We start from the raw sequence: 20,403 nt of genomic DNA on the forward strand, positions 1-20,403 counted from the left end.
CTTAAAGTTATGAATAAGTGTGGGTGTGACCCTAACCCAGACGCCCAGCTGTGCTAACGATGCTAACAGGAGCACATGATTGCCACTGTTATTAAACTGATGCACCAAAGATTCATCAACTCTAATGAAACCGCCTGGCCTAGACTCAAACCACCACATCAACTATCAAACACCGAACAAACAGCCGTCAAGAAAAGTGCAACAACTCATTATAGGTCTAAACAACATGAATGAATGGATGACGACACCTGATCACACAATCACTTGCATTTGCAGAATTCATCATCATTGACAATGGTCACGTTATCACACACAGTAGCTGCGCTTTTTACAACAAATGAGAGGTAACAGTTACATTGCTATAGATTTAAATCCCCGATACCCCTCCATGAAAAGTGAAAACTGTACTCACCCATTAGAAGTTCAAGCGTCGGGCCTTCGCTCAGCAAAGTCATTAGCAACACTGCTCAAGTCCAAATTCCTGGCTCTGCTGTTCTCTATTGAGAGCGTAGCCAACTCAGCTAACGTTAGCTTCCGGCTGCACGTCAACGTTAGCATTCGATGAACCTGATGCATGGTGAGAAAAAAGTTTCACCCTTTTAGCATTAAACTCATCCTGTTCTCTTCTACCGTTCCTCTCCTGAGCGCCGCTCTTTTTTTTTTTTTTTTTTTGACTAAACATTTCTCTGCAAACTGAATCGTCCATTTGCTGAAAATGCCCGTTTCTTCCTATCATGTTGAGAAAAAGACGTTGACGTCCACTCACGCAAGTTATCAGAAATGACAGGGCGCAAGCTCATTGGTCAATTTAGAATTTACCCGGAAACCCTTACTTCGTAACTTTTGAGAAGAATGTAAATCTATTAAATAAGTGATGGGTAGAAATAATAGTTATTTTTAATTAATTTAGTTTTGGAACATGTCAATAAGGGTAATAAAACTTTAAAAGACTATAACTCAAAACCGCAACTGCAGTTGGCACAAATATGCCATTAGTTTAAACAACCTTAATTCTGAATTTCACCATGGTCAATTCTCAATTACTCTTATACAGGTGATATTTTTTAACTAAGCAACTATTAATTAACTAAGCAAACAAGTTACTAGTTAAAAAAAAGTGCAGCCAGCTGTTGCAATGGTAATGATTGGCTTGCTAACTTTGTAACAAGTTAATCAGCCACAAGTGACACAGGTAATTACAAGCACAAATGCCTTCTGTCTGTAAGAGGTTTTCTGTCAGATATGACTGAAATGAGGAAGAAGTCAGCTTGACATTAGTTACTTGCATGTTGAGTTCTGTATCATCTCTGATCCAAGCATTATGTTGCATTACTGCCATCTACTGAAAAGTACTTGGTACTCCTGCATTTGTGACTTGTGAGCACTTAAATTGTGATGGTGATAAAAGTGTGTTTACTGTGTGCACAGTGCAGTATGTGTATCTTAACAACACTTAGTCATGAGTGGACACAGCCTTGCCCTAGTGAACACAGTTTCACAATAATTAAGATTTATGGAACCCCACTAGCAGCATTTTATAAATCTGAAGACTGCGTGTGCATATTTCTATTTTATTCATACTCACAAATATCAAATAAATAAATATAAAAATATACATGGAATATAAATTTTTCTTCTTAATGCAAGAAGTTTTGTTAACTTTACTGGTAATTTTACATCCTATTCAAGACCTTTAACAACATAGTGACCCTGGCCCTTGAGCAGAGGGTCTGTGGGCTTGGGGCAGTTTCATTTCGCTGTAGAAATTGTAGGATCCATCATCGAGTCATTATTGTAATTGGGTGAGTATTAAGTAGACTATATCATATATAGGAGTTGAGCCTTAATTTATTTATTTTTTAAGATTTAAGCGTTGTCTTGTGCTCATTTTGTGACAGATCAATCATTTAGTCAACATAGTGGAAAAGCAATGGTCTGTGTGGTATCTTATGAGAAAGTACACTTTCAATATTGTATGTTTTTATTCATAATTTACAAAAATAAATGATTTGAAAAAATAAATCTACTGTACATTGAAAACTCAATGAATACACACATTATTTCACAATAAGCATCTTATTTAGCAAATGTTTGGAGCTAATGTTTCACTGCATTACTAGTTCTTTGTTTCAATTTCAATTTTCAATTGAATTTCAATTTTAAAGCACAATGCACATTAGACAGAAGCTGAATTATGAAAACAACAATTTGCATCAAAAACATTGCAGGTCATGGAAATTATGTTTTCAGTTTGTGCGTGTGCCGTGGCTGCTGTTAAGCTAACACGAGTTATTGATTGGCCACACAGCTAGCAAAATTCAATTTAACTTTTCAGACAATAGGCAAAATACATTTGCTTACACCGCCAACAGACCATGATTTTATGACAGCACTTGAACTTTTACTGATTTAAGTTATCGGGCATAAGTGCAAGTGGCTAGCAGTTAGCAGACACTGTTTTTCCAGCAGTGTACATGCATTTAAATTAAGATTTTATAAGATAAACCTCATTTATCTGAACAGGTACAGTTTTTATTATTAGCCAAAACATTACCATTCCACTCTTTGTGTTTCCAAAGGCCTCTGAAGCAACATTACCAACATTCACCTGAATGATATGTATCTCATCTGTTTGCATCTCATATTATATAAGTCTTTTTTTTGGCTGCTGGTATATGAGATGGTCTTGAATCATTTGATCAAACATTTTTTTTTTCAGACAGTGGGTTTTGTTTATGATATAAAAATGGCACATCAATAATCCCTGCAGGTATGCAGCTGGACCAAAAACTTTGTTAGCTGTTGATATTTGGTTGAGTGTAGGTTGTGACGTCAGGTGACCAAAATTCAACGTCAGGACAACGTTAAATGCCAACGTCAATTTGATGTAGAATACTGACAGCAGCTGTAACTAAGTAACTAAAACCAAAGTCTTCTGAATGTCTAATGCCAACACCATCTTGATATATAAAACATATTCAATCAGCATTCAATTTGTGAGCAAAACTCAACGTCAGTTAGCCGACAACCCAATTTTCATTTCCAAATGAAATTTAACATCTGTCTGACATGAGAGTCCAAATTCTTTCTGACATTACATTGGTGTCTAGTGGCCGCTGGGATGAGACTAAATAATGTAGTTTCCAAAGGAAAATGTACCAATCTTAATGTCTATCAACTCCACACAAAAGATCTAGCTTTAAATATGGTGACACATAGCAATAAAATACAGAGAAATCTGAGTTATTAGTGTTAATTGTGAAATCAGCTACTTTTCACCTAAGTTGTAGGATGCTAGAGCTACTTTAAAATAGAGCATCCTATGACGTATTGATCAGGAATTACTAGTGAACAAAATGCTTCCTTCTTACAAGTTCCTTTGTTACTACTCTGGCTTGTGTGATCTTTAAGTGTTACCAAACACAGCAGCGTCAACTGTTTCAAAACAGTGAGAACAGTGATCTCTTGATTTCAAAACATGTTTGTTGCACCACCATTTACATTATCATTCCAGTGAACTTCAAATTGTCATAAAAACCTAGTTTCTGATTATCTACTGAAAATGAATACCTCACAATGTACTTGAATGAATACCTGACAAATCTTATGAATATTTAAATCATTTTATGTACAGATTGTTGTATTGATTCAGATATTGACAAATGACTCTGATGCACCTCCGCTGTTAGAGCTGGCAGCTTGTGAAACATTGTAGATATCTGAAAGACATACAACACATTTTTGATAAGACAACAAATTCGAAGAAGCAGGAAAAGCTGCTTATTGTGAATCAACTTACATCTTCTTCCAAGTAGTCGACTTATAAAATTTGTTCCACTCAATGAGGAAATGCCACCACTCGTACTCTATAGCAGAAACAGGGAAGTATGTGTAAAATACAGTGAGTTAATGTAATGATTCTGCCGCATTTATATACAAAGAAAAAAATGAATCATATCTAATAGTGTAAAATCACTTACTCCTGTTGAATTAGAGCCAGTGCCGGTGCTTGTTGTAGGTACTCTCCTTGAGAGGATAGAACGGATCTACAGGCACAATCAAATTTGTGTGAATGTCAAAATCAATAGTGATAAACTATCGTGCAATTTCAGGAAGTAATCAGTGAGACTAGCACTTCAAAAAGTTAACAGTTTGCCATTTTGAAAAATTCGGTTTACTGTGTGTTGTGCTAAGAAGTAGAGGAAAAGACTTATACCACGCTCATATATTTGCTTACGGCATGGCACTCCCCGTAAACCGAATCAGCATAAGAGTCTTGTTTAGTAATTACAAATCAGAAATTATGCAGTTCAGCCATTACGCACAGTTAAGCCAGTGCTCCACCTCCAAAAAATGTAGTTGAACAACGTATTCTTACTTTTCAGCTCATTATTTACTGGCTTGAATTTTTGATACTTTACCTGCATTTTGCTTATAATACTTCTTTACTTGTTTTACTTATTAGTTTTTATTTGGCACAAACATTCACTTAAACTCAAGGATGAAATTATTTGATTTGGGTGTTCAGAGGTCAAAGGTCAAGGTCACTGTGAGCTAACAAAACATGCTTTTGGCCACAGCTCACAAGTTGGCGGAGGCATACAACTGTGAGGCGCTAATTCTATGTTTTTTCGGACTATCCCCTTTAAAACCAACTCACCTTTGAGTCGAATAGTGTCCCAAACACTAAAATGAAGAAACCCTGAGGAAAAGCAGACATACACAATTGTTAATCATAAGAACGAAAGAACACAAAATGATTTATTACACAAAAATACTGTAAACATTTAAAATATTTGTAAACACTAAATTACAACTTTTGTTTTTCAGCGGGTGCAAATACCTGTAGTGAATTGAAGAATGCGAAGGCAATATGGATTCCTTTATTTGTTGATGACACCATGGTTCCCACTCCCAAAGACCAGGTCAGTCCAAATAAAGGAGTCAAAATGATCACACATCTTGTAATGACCACCAGAGTATGTTTTTCATCTGGATGGGCAGTGGTTCCCGTGCCTCTTCTCAGCATTTTGAACAAGACCACAACTACGATTAAAATGTTGATGAAAACTATGGTCAAGGCAGGTATCACCATGGCCAGGAGGGCCTTTGTCTCAATCCAGTTCAGCCAGCAAGCGTCGAATCTCCTGATGTATCCATTCCCTGATGCTGTGACGGCAACAGTAATAACAGCTATAATCAGAGGGCAGCCATAGCCTAAACAGAACCCAATGGCCAACATGGTTGACTTGGACATGTGTGAGAAGACCATGACCGTCCGGTAAAAGAGCAGAAGTCCTGACACGAGCATCCAGAAGAAAAGAGAAAGGTAGAAAAAGTGCATAAAAAAAGTTGCAGTGCTACACGGTCCAATTGGAACTGCATGGTCCTCCCCTGGGTTTTCAAGGGGGTTCTTCGCTATAGAGGCGCCGATGAGGAAACAGATGTCAGCGATCAGCAGAGACAGGGCAGTATTGACGATGGAAACATGACGCATGAACGCAGTGCTATTTCTGGTAATGGCTTTCCAGACATATCCTTCAATAATCAGACATATGACTAAGCTTGCCAGAGATATCCCAACTCCAACATAAGTGATTATATCCAAAGCTTCTCTCAGAGATGGAGGGATTTTCGTCGCCATCAGAATGGAGAAGGAGGTCAGGTGGTTACAGTGGCAGGTTACTGTGTTATTTTTGTCTGAAACAAACTCGCACCCTTCATCATCCCACGCTCCAAGATTACCGAAGAGTGTAAAGTTCCAGAAGACACACTGTGGGTTCAGCGTCAAGGAGTTGTTCAGCTTGTCGTAGCTCAGACTGACATTCCTAATCGTTGCGTTTATCTTGACGAGCAACACAGCTGCGTTGATGGCGTTGTCACTGACAGTTTCATTGCTGGTGGCGTTGAAGAGGCTGGCATCAAAGGTGGAGTTCCGTGATGGCATGACATTATTAAGGGTGGACAGGGTGATGGTGGTAATGGAGACTTTGTTAATGTTGGTGTTTGGAATGTCTATGACGATGCTGGAGTTCAGGTCTGCCCTGAAGGAGTTGTTAAACGTGGTTCTGTTGAGCAGGATCCGTGTGGTCTTGATGGAAAACTCCCCAACCAGTTGATCTGAGATAGTCTCCAGAGAACCCAGTAACACTGAGCTGGAGTTGCGGGTTTCATTCGCATTCAGAATTGCCCAGGACTCTCTCGCATCCTCACCAACAATGGAATCAATAGTGGATATTACATCCTGCAGATCAGGAGACACTTCACTGTCAGGGTACAACCTCATCAAAAAGGACATTTGCTGCCATAACACAAATATCCTTTACTAAAAGTGGAAGGTTAACTTACATGCATGACAGTTTCATTCACAGCAGTTGAAACGGTTGCGACGGTGTTAAGGATGTCAACGACAGCTGATATGGTCGCAGATGAATTTGCAATTTCTGTTCGCTGTTGCTGGACAGTTTCATTTAGATTTGCCACAAATTGTGGCACTTCGTCCTTCGCCAAATCCTGAAAGAAAGAAACATTAACACAGAAATCTGTGACACCACATTGTGTTAGTATGACATTCACAACTCTGCATGACAAATGCAGAGATGTTTCTTTCTGGCAACAAGAAACTATTACAAACAAGGGAAGGCTGTCCTGCTCTTGAGAGAAAGGTTTAGATTAGAAGTCTGTCTTAATACAGTTTTCATATTATATATTAATATATATATATTGCTAATTGCAGGATGTGATAAAAGCCCCAGTGTGCAGAAGCCTATGATTTGATGTATAAAGTTAAAATCAGTTTTCAGCAGCCTGAGATTGCCACGCTGAAAGCTACAGTAACATCCAAAGTTACAGTCTTTTTAGTGCGATATTTGCTTTTAGTGTTTTCTCTCTGAGCTTCGATAAAGGGATACGTCCCAGTACTGTGGATTTTGTACACTGTTGTTGCACAATGAAGGAATTGCTTCACAGCCAGTATGGAGAGGAGGACCAATTAATCTTTCAATGTATATATGGCATCTGAGTTAGACTAACATTAGTAGTTAATATCCGCAGGCAAACAAGCAGTGAAGGTACTGTCTGACATGAATGAACCAGAATGAACCAGACAAGCCCCAAAGCCCAGGAGTGGTAACATCATCATCGGCATACAGGTGGCAGTTGGGTAGAGGAGGAGATCACCTACCTGTGAATCAATTAATAGTTCCTTGATTTTTGTTACAATGCAGGTATCCTCCTGAAGTTTCCACTCTCCTGTTTCCTGACAGATGGCAGTCTTGCTTCCCTCTTGACCTTGAGCACACTCTATGCTTGATCTGTCCCCTTCTCGCCCGACCCCATACTGAGTGTCATTACACCTGACAGCTTAACAGTTAAAGAATCAGTTAGCGAAAAAGACCTTAGAAACAGCAAAAGGAACAGCATTGTTATATTTGAAAAATTGCTCTTACCATCTTGGAAAATGGTCATTATCATTGTCATTTCATAACTCGTAGCGTCAACTACCCTACATATAAAACGTAGTGTTTTTTGCGGTGATCCACTGCAGCTTCTTAGGTTGTAATCATGCCTGATGCAGTTGGCTTCTCCATCCTTTACTGACTGTAATTGGTTTCCATCTAGAAACCACTCGACCATGAAGGGGCGCTGCACACAACACGTTAGTGGTTGCATCGCTTCGTTTTCGCATCTTACGTTAACTTCACTCTGTAGTCGCACAATGGGAGCTTGTCTGATATTAGCTTCTGTTACATCTCCTTCTTGGAGGAAATCCAGTGCTGTGCTCCTCAGAGTACAAGTGTAAAATCCTGTGATCAAGAGAAGAAGGTATTAATGACTGCACAGATATAATTTAAAATAAGGCAAAATGGGTAATTATCAATATGTCAGTATTTCACTATAGCAGTGAAATATTTTTATACTTCTTCATTCCATCTTACTTTTAAATACAAACTGAACATTATAACCTTCATAAAGGAGGATTTACTGCAGGACTGTTGTATTAGACTACATCAGTGTTACCTAGATGTTCCTAATAATTTGCCAACTGAATGTATATGTATGCACTGGTTGCAGAGTGCCTGACTGGAATGAATTGGTTGCTTTTTGGTGCCGCCCTCATCTGGGCACTGATACACCAGGTAACCTAAAGATGTTCTTTAGTTGAATAGTTTTATCATATATTATTATCATCACTGTATAACATGTTTTACCCCTCCCCCCCCTTTTAAAATATAACACATTTACTCGGAGACATTTTAACTGACTTACATTGCACTTTTATCTGAGCATATTTTTACTTTAGTAATTTTACTTAATCTCTCTTCTACTTATCTCTTCTACTGTAGTAAAATGTCTTTTCAGCAACAGCAGTGTGGCTGTTCACATGCTGACGTGCTGCTGGGTTTTTAATGATGTTCTCTTCCCAAATTACAATATATCTGATAGTATTTCTTAGTATCAGTATCATGACCCAGCAGCTGCAGTTTCTCGAATGACCACTTGAGGCTTCAAAAGCGAGTCGATCCCCATAGAATAACATGTTAAAATGCAAATTTACTGCAGAGAGAACATGTTTACAGCCAGGTACAAAAAAGGTTTTGGTCTCTATGCCTTATTTCCCACTTGATGACTACTGTAGGGGGTGTGAACTTTTCTATGATTCACTGATTTAAATTTCATTAAGGTTTAAAGTAATGCATTATTGAGGGTGTGGCTGCTTTGAGTGACAGGACTTGACTTAGCCTTGGGGTAGCCTCAGGGCAACATGCCCAGACGCCCAGCTGTACTAACAATGCTAACTGGAGCTTATGCTTGCTACAGTTGTTAAACCAATGAACCAAAATCTTGGCTCCACACATGCATCACTTTGGATTAGTTAGGTGGAGGCAGTCACTGCAACAATTTTGACAGTGGAGCAGCAGCTCTGAGCTTCAGAATCACTCTTCAGAAATCTATTGGTGATGTCTATGGAGGCTCCATCCATGTTCATAAACAGTCTATGATTATGACACACAGAATCCAGCTTTTTATGGTCTAAACTGGGCAACTATTGTACTATACAAGTTGTATAGTGGTTTTCTCATTGGTTAACCAATTCTGCTAGCTCTGACTTACCCCTATCAGCAAGAATGATGTTTTTAACTTTAAGCTCAGATATATTGTCAGTAGTATTTATTTCCATCCTTCCATCATTTTTAATTTCCCGTCCTTTAAATTTCCATGCAGAACTATCAATCTGTCCCACATTAATTTTTCTTGGAGGGCCACACGTCAGCGTCATGGTGTTCCCAGTATAAGTGAGGTCAGGAATGCTGATTGGTGTTGAACCTTTGGATAAAGCAAAATTGATCAGTAAGGAATTCAGTCAAGTTAAAAAAACAAAAAACAAAAAACAAACTTAGAGCCTTTTTAAACTTACTCCTGTAAAATGCAGAAACTGGGCCAATGACAGGGGCAATACCAATCATTGCATCAGGGAGATTTTGAATTGCAGTGGCTATTTCACCAGGGACAATTTGTGTTGTCTCAACAACAAAGTCTGTAATTACGCTTCCTTCTCTGTAAGAACAAACAGAAGCCAAAGTTGTGATGTGGAATGTGGTAATTATAACTCCTTCGTCTGAAATACTGTTAATCTCAAAATTACCATACTGTACCTGAATCTCGTCACAGAAACACCGATATATCCTGAGATTTCTTTATACAGGTCTTCTAGCTGTGGGAGAGAAATGTTCATTGATGTCAAAATCTGAACACAAACCACTGAAAATACAAGTTAGGATTGAGTATGGTGTTAAAAGTGCACTTACCACTGGAAGAATACGTGATACAAGGTCCCTGTACTCTGCACTTGTTGGATCATTTAATTCTGATGTGTAGTCCATGTCTAATCTAATCGACATTTCCAGGTTGATTCCTGTTTGTTCAAAAAAAAAAAAAAAGATGAAAAATATGAAAAATATGAGCCAAGCTATGGCTACACATGTCAGTTTTTACTTAATTGATTAATGTATTTTTGTGATGTAAAACTAATATATAAATAAATAAATACTCCAGCTGGCACTTGTGTTCAATGCAATTTAATAAAACAATTGATTTTTTTTTGGGTCAGTAAAACACTACCAGTAAGCTGTGTTGGTGAAATGGGAGTTGCAGTGGTCATTGAAAGGGCACTGGTAGTAGCTGTACTGGTGGTGGTGGTGGTAGTGATAGTGGTAGTACCCGTAGTAGTGGTTGTTGTGGGGGAAGTGATAGTAGTAGTAGCCGCGCTAGTAGTTGAAGTAGGTGTGGTTGGAGCATCTGACAGTGAGCTGATTGTGGTATTTCGGCTGGTCACATCAGTAGCTGAAAATACCACAGTTCAAATATCATTACTGAAAATCTCCCTTAAATGTTGCATTAGAAACATTTAAGAATAGAATCATTTTAGGATCATGTATTACTGTTGTCAGTAAAAAAAACTAAATTATTAATGTCTAGATCAGTTAAGCACTTACGTGTTACATTTATTGTTGGTATTGGTGTTGTAGCGACTGTTGTTGTGTTCACACCCGTTGTAGCGGCTGTTGTTGTGCTCACACCTGTTGTAGCAGCTGTTGTTGTGTTCACACCCGTTGTAGCGACTGTTGTTGTGCTCACACTTGTTGTAGGGACTGTTGTTGTGTTCACACCCGTTGTAGGGACTGTTGTTGTGTTCACACCCGTTGTAGCGACTGTTGTTGTGCTCACACTTGTTGTAGGGACTGTTGTTGTGTTCACACCCGTTGTAGCGACTGTTGTTGTGCTCACACCCGTTGTAGCGACTGTTGTTGTGTTCACACCTGTTGTACCAGCTGTTGTTGTATTCACACCTGTTGTAGTGAGTGTTGTTGTGTTCACACCTGTTGTACCGACTGTTGTTGTATTCACACCCATTGTAGCGACTGTTGTTGTGTTCACACCCGTTGTAGCGACTGTTGTTGTGTTCACAACCGTTGTAGCGACTGTTGTTGTGTTCAAACCCGTTGTACCGACTGTTGTTGTATTCACACCCGTTGTAGCGACTGTTGTTGTATTCACACCCGTTGTAGCGACTGTTGTTGTGTTCAAACCTGTTGTACCGACTGTTGTTGTATTCACACCCGTTGTAGCTACTGTTGTTGTGTTCACACCCGTTGTAGCTACTGTTGTTGTGTTCACACCTGTTGTAGCTACTGTTGTGTTCACACCCGTTGTAGCTACTGTTGTTGCGTTCACACCCGTTGTAGCAGCTGTTGTTGTGTTCACACCTGTTGTAGCTGCTGTTGTTGCGTTCACACCCGTTGTAGCTACTGTTGTTGCGTTCACACCCGTTGTAGCAGCTGTTGTTGTATTCACACCCGTTGTAGTGAATGTTGTTGTGTTCACACCCGTTGTAGCGACTGTTGTTGTGTTCAAACTTGTTGTAGCGACTGTTGTCGAATCTGAAAAGACCATTTTATAATTACGTATGTTAAATTGTAAAATAAAATCTGACATGTTTGAAGAGGTGGCTCAACGAAATGCTTTCTACAGAACTCACAAAAATTTTGGAAGGTTTGGAAGCCATTTTTTACAATGCTCAATGAGACCTAACTCTATAATCTATGAGCTTTGCTGATATGATGTATCTGTGCTCTGTCTTATTCTATATACTGCACTGAGCTCCTCCACCCATTTTGTTTTGTCTTTTCTCTGATCTAATATACAGTATATGAAGATGAACAATTATTTTCAAACACTTACTTGTTACAGTTGTTGTTGGTGGTGTTGTGGTAAAAATTGTTGTGTTCACACCTGTTGTTGAATCTGAAAAGATAATTTTGTAATTATACAGGTTAAACTGAAGAATAAAATCTGACACATGAATTTTAAACACATATTAACAATGTAAGAGATCCTAGATCCTTAATTGATTCTCAAAACCTACTGTTAATTAAATTAAATTCATTAAAAGTTATTTATCCCCAAGGGGCAATTTTAAGGGCACATAGAAATGAAACACACAAATATACAAAAAACACACAACCAGTGCAAGACAAATCATACACAATGACATGAACAAAACAACATCAGTGCAAAAAACAAAAAAACTATCATTAACCGTGATTTATAATATTTATAATGAGAATGCCAATAACGCAGGAAAATGACATTACTAGTGCAAATACATAACTGTGCACGTAAATAACTTAGTTTACACATAAATACAGTTGATGGCATAAATAGAGTTGATGTAAGACCTCACAATCATAAGTAAAATCACTTATCACTGCTTATCTTTAAGCAAATATCAAGCAAACTTTAGGCCACCAATGCGCCAGTGGCATATATTACTGCTAACAATAAAGCTGGATCAAATACTATGCTTTAACATACATGTTAGTAACTATAACATATGTTATTTTTAAGCACTTACTTGTTAAAGTTGTTGTTGGTGTTGTCGTAAACGTTGTTGTGTTCGCACCTGTTGTAGCGTCTGTTGTTGAATCTAAAAAGACCATTTTACAATTATACACGTTAAACTCAAGAATATAATCCAACAAATTCATTTTAAACACATTTTAAACAGTTTGACCTTCAAATAATTCTAAACCTCCTGGTAAATACAGGTACAAGTTATAACAAGGAGATATAATGTCAGTGTCACGGTCTGTCTGAGGGAACTTGTTCTTTTGTACTTATGAACATAGTTTGGACTCTTTAGTTTGGAATTTTGGTTTATTTCCTGTTTTATTTTGAAACCACTGTGTGTCGTGTGCTAGCTTTACTTCCTGAAGATGTTCATATTATAACAGTAAGAGTTAAACACTTACTTGTTACCGTTGTTGTTGGTGTAGCAGTTGTTGTCGTGTTCATATCTGTTGTGGTAAAATGTGTTGAATCTGGAAAAAACACATAATGTTCAAAGTAAAAAAATGAATTAAAAAAAAGCATATTTATCCAGTTGTTAACCTGCTATGACATTCTTTGACTAAAAACACTACTGTTAACTAGTTATCACAATGAGATGCAAAATGTGACATGAGGATAAATTACAGTCGAATATTAAGGAAATTTGAAAAAGGAAAAGGTAAAGTCAGAGTAGTAGTACTGACTAACAATAAAGCTGGATCAAATACTATGCTTTAACATACATGTTAGTAACTGTAACATATGTTATTTTTAAGCACTCACTTGTTACAGCTGTTGTTGGTGTTGTCGTAAACATTGTTGTGTTCGCACCCGTTGTAGCGTCTGTTGTTGTATCTGAAAAGACAGTTTTATAAATATGTATGTTAAACTGAAAAACAAAAATTATGCCAAATTACAGCCTTTCAATTTATTCTAAAATCTACTGGTGAATACAGGTGTCTGTGACTTTACGTCAAACTTGTTGAAACAAGGAAAAGTGATGTAAGAATGATTTAAAAGCACTGACTTGTTACAGATGTTGTTGGTGTTGCAGCTGTTGTAGTGTTAGTAGCTGTTGTGGTAACAGATGTTGAATCTAGACAAAAACATGCATAAAGTAAAGTGGTGAATAATTACTTCTTATTGTTAACTACAGTTGTTGGTGACATTGTGGAGGATGTTGTCTTTAATTCTAAATTCTTGTTTTTAGGATTATGTGTTATTTCTTCCAATGCAAGTGCAATCTTAATAAATAAAATCAATAAATGGTAGTGTTAGGTTGTTGTAGTGTTTGGCGTTGTTGCAACAGTTGTGGTTGTTACTAAAACAAAGAAGTGATCAGAAACAAAAAGTGTCTGTCTAGCGTGGGTCACATAATAGAAGCTCAACAGAGTGGAACAGGTGTAGTAGAGACAAGCAGTGGGCGTAGCCAAAAGTAATTTCATACCATTTGGAGGACTTGGTGATGGACAAATGAAGAGTTCTGTTTGAAAAGAGTAAACATTAAATGCACGTATCTTAAATGTAACTGAGGAGTGAAAGATATTCATATTTCAGCTCCTACCTGTCCACGGCTGGCAGTAAGAGCCATCTGGAGGAATGGTGTTGATGCATCTACAGCTGTTGTCAAATCCTTCATAACATTTGCCATAAGTGGAGCACATGTGACAAGGCCAAAGAAACTGCCCTTCACATCTGCACTGATGTGTCGTTCCATTAGGGTAACAAACTGCAGAGAAGAATCATAATTGAAGAGAATGTAAAAAATATGGTTTTCAGCGAACAAGGATTAATTCTGTTGCTGTGTTGCTGTTGTTACCTGTAGAAATGTTGACCTCAGAGATTTGTATGTGGTTGTTGATGCTGATGGGGGAACTGATGTTGCTCACAATGGTCCTCAGTTGATCGATCAACGAAACATCCGAGATGTTCAACTCAACAGAAATGATGTACTCATAAACAACTGGAGGAGCTGCAGAGAAAGAAATCAAACAACATGTAAAAAGTAATTTGAGCTGATGGTCACAATATTTATTGATGAAATATCCTGTCAGGCTTACTTGTTGGTGGAGAGGGTGTTGATGGGAGACAAGCTGTGAAGTCTGTTGGGAGATGAAAGATCTTTGTATCAGTGAGGTCACTTTCAGTTGACAGGAGGAGCATGGATAAGGTTTGATTATGCTGATTACACTCAATGGTTTTCAGCCTCTAGTCACTTACTGTATTGGTCAACAGGCTGGCAATATTGTCCATCAGGAGGAAGAGCATTGATGCAACCACATGTGTCATAGGTGCTGTTGTCACAGGATCCGTATGTTAAACATTGGTCACATGACCAAATGTATTGATCCTCACATCTGCACTGGAAACCACCGCTGCTCGGAGAGCAAACTGAGATAAAATAAAAATAAAATAAAAATTATGAATTCTACTTAAAGGAAATGTTTCTGAAACATTTCATATACACATGCAATGATAACCCAAATGTATAAATGATAGGTGAGCTGTCAATAAAAATAGCAGACAGACTAGTTTAACAATTATCCAGTGAGGAAAGTCAAACATTTAGTAGCTAAAGTGACGTTTGTTAAACCACAATGAAAAACATCCGACCTGTAGAAATGTTGACCTCAGAGATTTGTATGTGGTTGTTGATGCTGATGGGGGAACTGATGTTGCTCACAATGGTCCTCAGTTGATCGATCAGTGAAACATCTGAGATGTTCAACTCAACAGAAATGATGTACTCATAAACAACTGGAGGAGCTGCAGAGAAAGAAATCAAACAACATGTAAAAAGTAATTTTAGCTGATGGTCACAATATTTATTGATGAAATATCCTGTCAGGCTTACTTGTTGGTGGAGAGGGTGTTGATGGGAGACAAGCTGTGAAGTCTGTTGGGAGATGAAAGATCTTTGTATCAGTGAGGTCACTTTCAGTTGACAGGAGGAGCATGGATAAGGTTTGATTATGCTGATCACACTCAATGGTTTTCAGCCTCTAGTACAAAGCGGAGGTTTTCACAGAATAGCACTGATGTATCCACATGTGAGACAGATACAGGAGTATAGATTGTACTAACTTGAACATAACAATTGAAAAAGTGGTGTCATCTCACATTTGAGGGAAAGACATTGCAATGTAATCATGCATCTCAACAACAGATGGCAGTGTTTCCAAAGGTTTCCTTCTGACTGAAGCAAGCGCCTGTCTTTTGTTAACTTGAGAGGCAGTACTCACACAGAGACACACAGAGCTAGTCATCAAAGAACTGCTAGGAAATAGTCAGTGTCACTGATATATACTGGCTTTAATTATGTAATTATTACAGACCAACTAACTGCATAAATCAACATGCTGGCAATACAGGAAATACAAATGCACTGAAGGGGGCATCATGAAGGAAGATCTGAAAATGTTACAGTCTTTACTTTCATGTTTCAAAGCTTTGACAAACCCTCACAGCCAGGTAAGAAACTGCTTACTGTGTTGGTCAACAGGCTGGCAATATTGTCCATCAGGAGGAAGAGCATTGATGCAACCACATGTGTCATAGGTGCTGTTGTCACAGGATCCGTATGTTAAACATTGGTCACATGACCAAATGTATTGATCCTCACATCTGCACTGGAAACCACCGCTGCTCGGAGAGCAAACTGAGATAAAATAAAAATGAAATAAAAATGATGAATTCCACATAAAGGAAACATTTGAGAGAAATTTAATACACATGCAATGATAACTCCAATGTATAAATGATAGGTGAGCTGTCAATAAAAATAGCAGACAGACAAGTTTAACAATTATCCAGTGAGGAAAGTCAAACATTTAGTAGCTAAAGTGACATTTGTTAAACCACAATGAAAAACATCCGACCTGTAGAAATGTTGACCTCAGAGATTTGTATGTGGTTGTTGATGCTGATGGGGGAACTGATGTTGTTCACAATGGTCCTCAGTTGATCGATCAGTGAAACATCTGAGATGTTCAACTCAACAGAAATGATGTACTCATAAACAACTGGAGGAGCTGCAGAGAAAGAAATCAAACATGTAAAAAGTAATGTTAGCTGATGGTCACAATATTCATTGATGAAATATCCTGTCAGGCTTACTTGTTGGTGGAGAGGGTGTTGATGGGAGACAAGCTGTGAAGTCTGTTGGGAGATGACAGATCTTTGTATCAGTGAGGTCACTTTCAGTTGACAGGACGAGCATGGATAAGGTTTGATTATGCTGATCACACTCAATGGTTTTCAGCCTCTAGTCACTTACTGTATTGGTCAACAGGCTGGCAATATTGTCCATCAGGAGGAAGAGCATTGATGCAACCACATGTGTCATAGGTGCTGTTGTCACAGGATCCGTATGTTAAACATTGGTCACATGACCAAATGTATTGATCCTCACATCTGCACTGGAAACCACCGCTGCTCGGAGAGCAAACTGGGGACAAGCATAGATTAGACTTTTTAAAGACGTGTGATAATAAAACAGAACAGAGCAATACTTTCTGATTTTATTCATGGTATGAAAAACTGCAACAACAGTGTGTCTACAGACATTATTTCTACCTGTAGAAATGTTGACCTCAGAGATTTGTATGTGGTTGTTGATGCTGATGGGGGAACTGATGTTGTTCACAATGGTCCTCAGTTGATCGATCAACGAAACATCTGAGATGTTCAACTCAACAGAAACGATGTACTCATAAACAACTGAAGAAATAAAAGGACACAATAGAAATTCAATGGATTATACATTATCATAATTCTTGTGTGTTTTCTTATGTAACTTAATGCTGTAGCCTCCACTCAGCTTTACCTGTTTCCAGAGAACATCCTGTAAGGTCTGTGGACAGAGACAAAGAGTTGTTGCTGATGAAAGTGTCGGAGCACTCATGAGGTCAGAAAAAGGAATTCACTGATTTAAAATAACAAATATGAAAACTGGGATAAGTGTGTGACGGTAGCACTCACTTTGATGCTGTATTGACTGACAGTATTGTCCATCTGTGGGAATCGCTCTGATGCAGCTGCACGTGTTGTTTGTATCACTGTCACATTTTCCGTAGGTGGCACATTTGTCACAAGGCAAAAGGTAGTCATCCTCACAGCGGCACTGGAAACCAGCGCCATCTTGGCTGCAAACTTTAGGAAACACAACATATATGTTCTTCCTCAAAATGTAAAAACACATATCATAATAAAATCTACCCTCCGAAGGCTAAAATATTTGCTCTTACCTGTAGTTATATCAGCGTTTGAGATGTTTACTTGCGTGCTTATTTGGGCCGGGAAAGTTATGTTTTTCAGGGTGTTTCTCAGCTGATCTGCATCTGTAGTCTCCACCTCAATGAAGATCTGGTATTCATAAATAATTGACGGCACTGTTGAAAAAAAGGTATTAATTAAATTCATATGATGATAAATTCCCATAATTAACCTTTACTTTTGTCTGAATAAGCATAATATTCTGAAAATACGTATTGTTTTCAATAATATTAAGTGTTATCATAATATTCATCAAAGAGCAGTGTCATCACTCCAACATGTTTCTGATTGGAGGAGTATAATTATCTACTTACCAGTAAATAAAATGTCAATTTGCGTGATGTTGACTGTGTTGCTGACTCTAACAGGAAAACTGATGTTCTCCAAGGCGTCTGTTAACGGTCCCACCAGTGCAATGTCGCTGACGCCGACTTCCACTTCGAGCATGTATCCGTACAGCTGAACAACTTCTAGCAAGCGAGGAAACGAGAAACAGCATTTTATGACAGCACTTGAAGATTAAGATGAGCTTAAAGTAAACATTTAAAGCTTCTCTCACCTGTCTTTGGCTGGCAGTATTCTCCATTGGTTGGGATACTGTTGATGCATCTGCACGTGTCGTTAGTGATCGCATCACAGGCTCCATATGTTACACAGTTTGTGTGTGACCAAACATACTGATCTTCACATTTGCACTGGAAGTTGGTGCCATTTGGGTAACACACTAAAAACACATAAGAGCAAAAACAAAACAAAAAAAAACAGTGAGCTGTGACAAAGAAAACTGCAGTAGTCTGATATTTTGCGACCTATTTTGGTTACATAAAACCAAATGAAACCTAATATCACTGACAGGCCGCCGGTGCAGGGTAAAGTCTCCTGTGCTGCTCAGCCACTGAACGATTTAATGTTTTGTTTCTTGTTGAACTTTAACTCGTGCATGTGTGCACAGGCCCTCACTACACTACTACTATTTGCAGCCACTGTAAGTTTCCCCTCTAAACTTCTCAGATGGTTTGGTTCATTTAAATAAGTGTCTGAGGCACAAAGAGGTAAAATTATACAATAATTTACAAAAACTAATATTTACAAATATTAGAGAAAAGTGCAAAAAATGTGACACTGGAGAGCTGCTGCTTCTGTTTTCTATTTATTTTACATTTGACCATGAACTCAATGTGTCTGGGTACTTTATAGATTATTGGTAGTTTTAAAAAAAAAGAGATTCTGTATTGTACTGGGAGCAAATTAAAGGATTTAAGTACTGAAATATAGTAACAGCTATATTCAGATTTGAACATGGACTGAGTCTAATGGGGCCAACAAATCTGTAAGACTTTGCATTAAAAAAGCAGATGTGAGCTCAAACAGACTGGACAGAGGACAGGAACTGCATTTAGGAAAACACACTTGACGGTCCAGTCTTACCTGTGTTGATGTCAATGTGCGTGACATTCACAGTGGGACCCACAGCCAGGGAAAAGGTGCTGTTGTTCAGCAGTCTCCTGAGATAATCCACTGCCCCAACATCTGTCACATTCAGCTCCACCTCCACTTCATACTCAATCGGAGCTTGCTGAGCTGCAGGAACCAAAAATTTCAAATTAAATTTCAAATTAAAAGTCCTCTAGCGTTTCAGTGGACAGAAACCCTTTATTTCTTAACAGGGCTTTTATTGCTGTGCTGCACTAAGCGTATTGTCTCATTTCTAGTTGTCATTCACATGTTATTCAGATCTGTATTCAGATGGTAAAGCTACAGGCTGGGAAACCAAAATAGGGGGAGGTGAGGAGGGGGTCTCACTGTAACAACTACATTGCAGGATACTTATTTCCCGCTGTGCACAAGTCATACTTAGCTAAACTAATCTCCTGGCAGCAGCTTCATATTTAACAGACTGATGTGAGTATCAAACGTCTCATCTTACTCCTGGTGAGAAAGCAAGTATATTTACCAAACTGTTGGTTCATCATATTTGATGATACTAAACTGTTGTACTGCCCATTTCTTCTCTGTCTGGTGTGAGGTAGACAGTCTTCTTCTGTTTCGCCTTCCTGAGGCTAAACACACAAATAAACAAACAAACAAAAAGCACATCAGGTTCAAATTACCGCCTGGTGTTTTTTATCAAAGCACAAGCCCCATATTTTCTGTTGAGTAGTGTAAATACAGCAGACCTACCGGTGAAACCAGACGTGAAAACTCAAAGATGTTCTGTGTTCCCAAAATAACAAGTGTCACGACAAGGGCAAAGATGGTCAAGCCATTCTTAGTTATGGCCATTACCTTCAAGAAAGAGAGGCAGAGAGGTGCAGAAAAGAAAAGAAATTATATGGTGAGTCATTGTTTTACAGCCTATCGTTACACACAGCGGATGTGGAACTTCTCCGACAGGTCCCACGTTTGACATCTACGAACTACTGAACAAAGAAAAGTCAGGTCAATTATTAGTGAAAGTTTAATAACATAATAATTCATTCATTGTATCATTTTAGTCTTGTAGCTTTGGTTTCAGGGCAAGCACAAATTCAAAACATGGACTTTGACACTTCCTTCTGTACCACATTCACCGATGCAATTATTATATCATAGTAATAGGCACTGCAGATAGTTTGTAAACCACACTGACAGGAAATAAAGCAGCTGTGGGGCAGGGCGGTCAATTCTCTTACGTACAGAAATGTAATATATGACATATATGTCACCTATAAGGGGAGATATTATTAAGACGTATATACA

The 20,403-nt window shown here is 38.3% G+C and overlaps 1 protein-coding gene and 1 long non-coding RNA gene across 2 annotated transcripts in view; one reads left to right on the top strand and one right to left on the bottom strand.

The window, feature by feature from the left end:
- LOC130187595 (uncharacterized) overlaps positions 1–20,403 on the bottom strand; it is a 77,798-nt gene that overhangs the window by 54,304 nt on the left and 3,091 nt on the right. The window contains exons 3-41 of the mRNA XM_056405327.1: positions 19,846–19,950; positions 19,619–19,724; positions 19,093–19,245; positions 18,224–18,388; positions 17,979–18,134; positions 17,637–17,780; positions 17,371–17,541; positions 17,216–17,242; positions 16,966–17,109; positions 16,667–16,837; positions 16,507–16,548; positions 16,269–16,421; positions 15,878–16,048; positions 15,245–15,286; positions 15,004–15,156; positions 14,611–14,781; positions 14,451–14,492; positions 14,210–14,362; positions 13,955–14,119; positions 13,838–13,873; positions 13,418–13,486; positions 13,174–13,245; positions 12,813–12,881; positions 12,416–12,487; positions 11,743–11,805; positions 10,497–11,441; positions 10,222–10,344; positions 9,806–9,916; positions 9,657–9,711; positions 9,419–9,558; positions 9,115–9,327; positions 7,449–7,805; positions 7,184–7,362; positions 6,349–6,513; positions 4,844–6,244; positions 4,661–4,702; positions 3,981–4,046; positions 3,800–3,866; positions 413–3,719 (exon numbers count right to left, since the gene is read on the bottom strand). Coding sequence (XP_056261302.1) covers positions 3,649–3,719; positions 3,800–3,866; positions 3,981–4,046; positions 4,661–4,702; positions 4,844–6,244; positions 6,349–6,513; positions 7,184–7,362; positions 7,449–7,805; positions 9,115–9,327; positions 9,419–9,558; positions 9,657–9,711; positions 9,806–9,916; positions 10,222–10,344; positions 10,497–11,441; positions 11,743–11,805; positions 12,416–12,487; positions 12,813–12,881; positions 13,174–13,245; positions 13,418–13,486; positions 13,838–13,873; positions 13,955–14,119; positions 14,210–14,362; positions 14,451–14,492; positions 14,611–14,781; positions 15,004–15,156; positions 15,245–15,286; positions 15,878–16,048; positions 16,269–16,421; positions 16,507–16,548; positions 16,667–16,837; positions 16,966–17,109; positions 17,216–17,242; positions 17,371–17,541; positions 17,637–17,780; positions 17,979–18,134; positions 18,224–18,388; positions 19,093–19,245; positions 19,619–19,724; positions 19,846–19,947 — 6,747 coding nt within the window. The 5' untranslated portion in view covers positions 19,948–19,950 and the 3' untranslated portion in view covers positions 413–3,648. The remainder of the gene's footprint in view (positions 1–412; positions 3,720–3,799; positions 3,867–3,980; positions 4,047–4,660; positions 4,703–4,843; positions 6,245–6,348; positions 6,514–7,183; positions 7,363–7,448; positions 7,806–9,114; positions 9,328–9,418; positions 9,559–9,656; positions 9,712–9,805; positions 9,917–10,221; positions 10,345–10,496; positions 11,442–11,742; positions 11,806–12,415; positions 12,488–12,812; positions 12,882–13,173; positions 13,246–13,417; positions 13,487–13,837; positions 13,874–13,954; positions 14,120–14,209; positions 14,363–14,450; positions 14,493–14,610; positions 14,782–15,003; positions 15,157–15,244; positions 15,287–15,877; positions 16,049–16,268; positions 16,422–16,506; positions 16,549–16,666; positions 16,838–16,965; positions 17,110–17,215; positions 17,243–17,370; positions 17,542–17,636; positions 17,781–17,978; positions 18,135–18,223; positions 18,389–19,092; positions 19,246–19,618; positions 19,725–19,845; positions 19,951–20,403) is intronic.
- Positions 1–20,403, top strand: part of LOC130187615 (uncharacterized) — a 29,135-nt gene that overhangs the window by 2,858 nt on the left and 5,874 nt on the right. Inside the window, exon 2 of the long non-coding RNA XR_008830480.1 lies at positions 4,831–4,925. This is a non-coding gene — a long non-coding RNA (uncharacterized LOC130187615). The remainder of the gene's footprint in view (positions 1–4,830; positions 4,926–20,403) is intronic.

This window comes from Seriola aureovittata, chromosome 19 (assembly GCF_021018895.1).
Source record: "Seriola aureovittata isolate HTS-2021-v1 ecotype China chromosome 19, ASM2101889v1, whole genome shotgun sequence".
NCBI lineage: Eukaryota > Metazoa > Chordata > Actinopteri > Carangiformes > Carangidae > Seriola > Seriola aureovittata.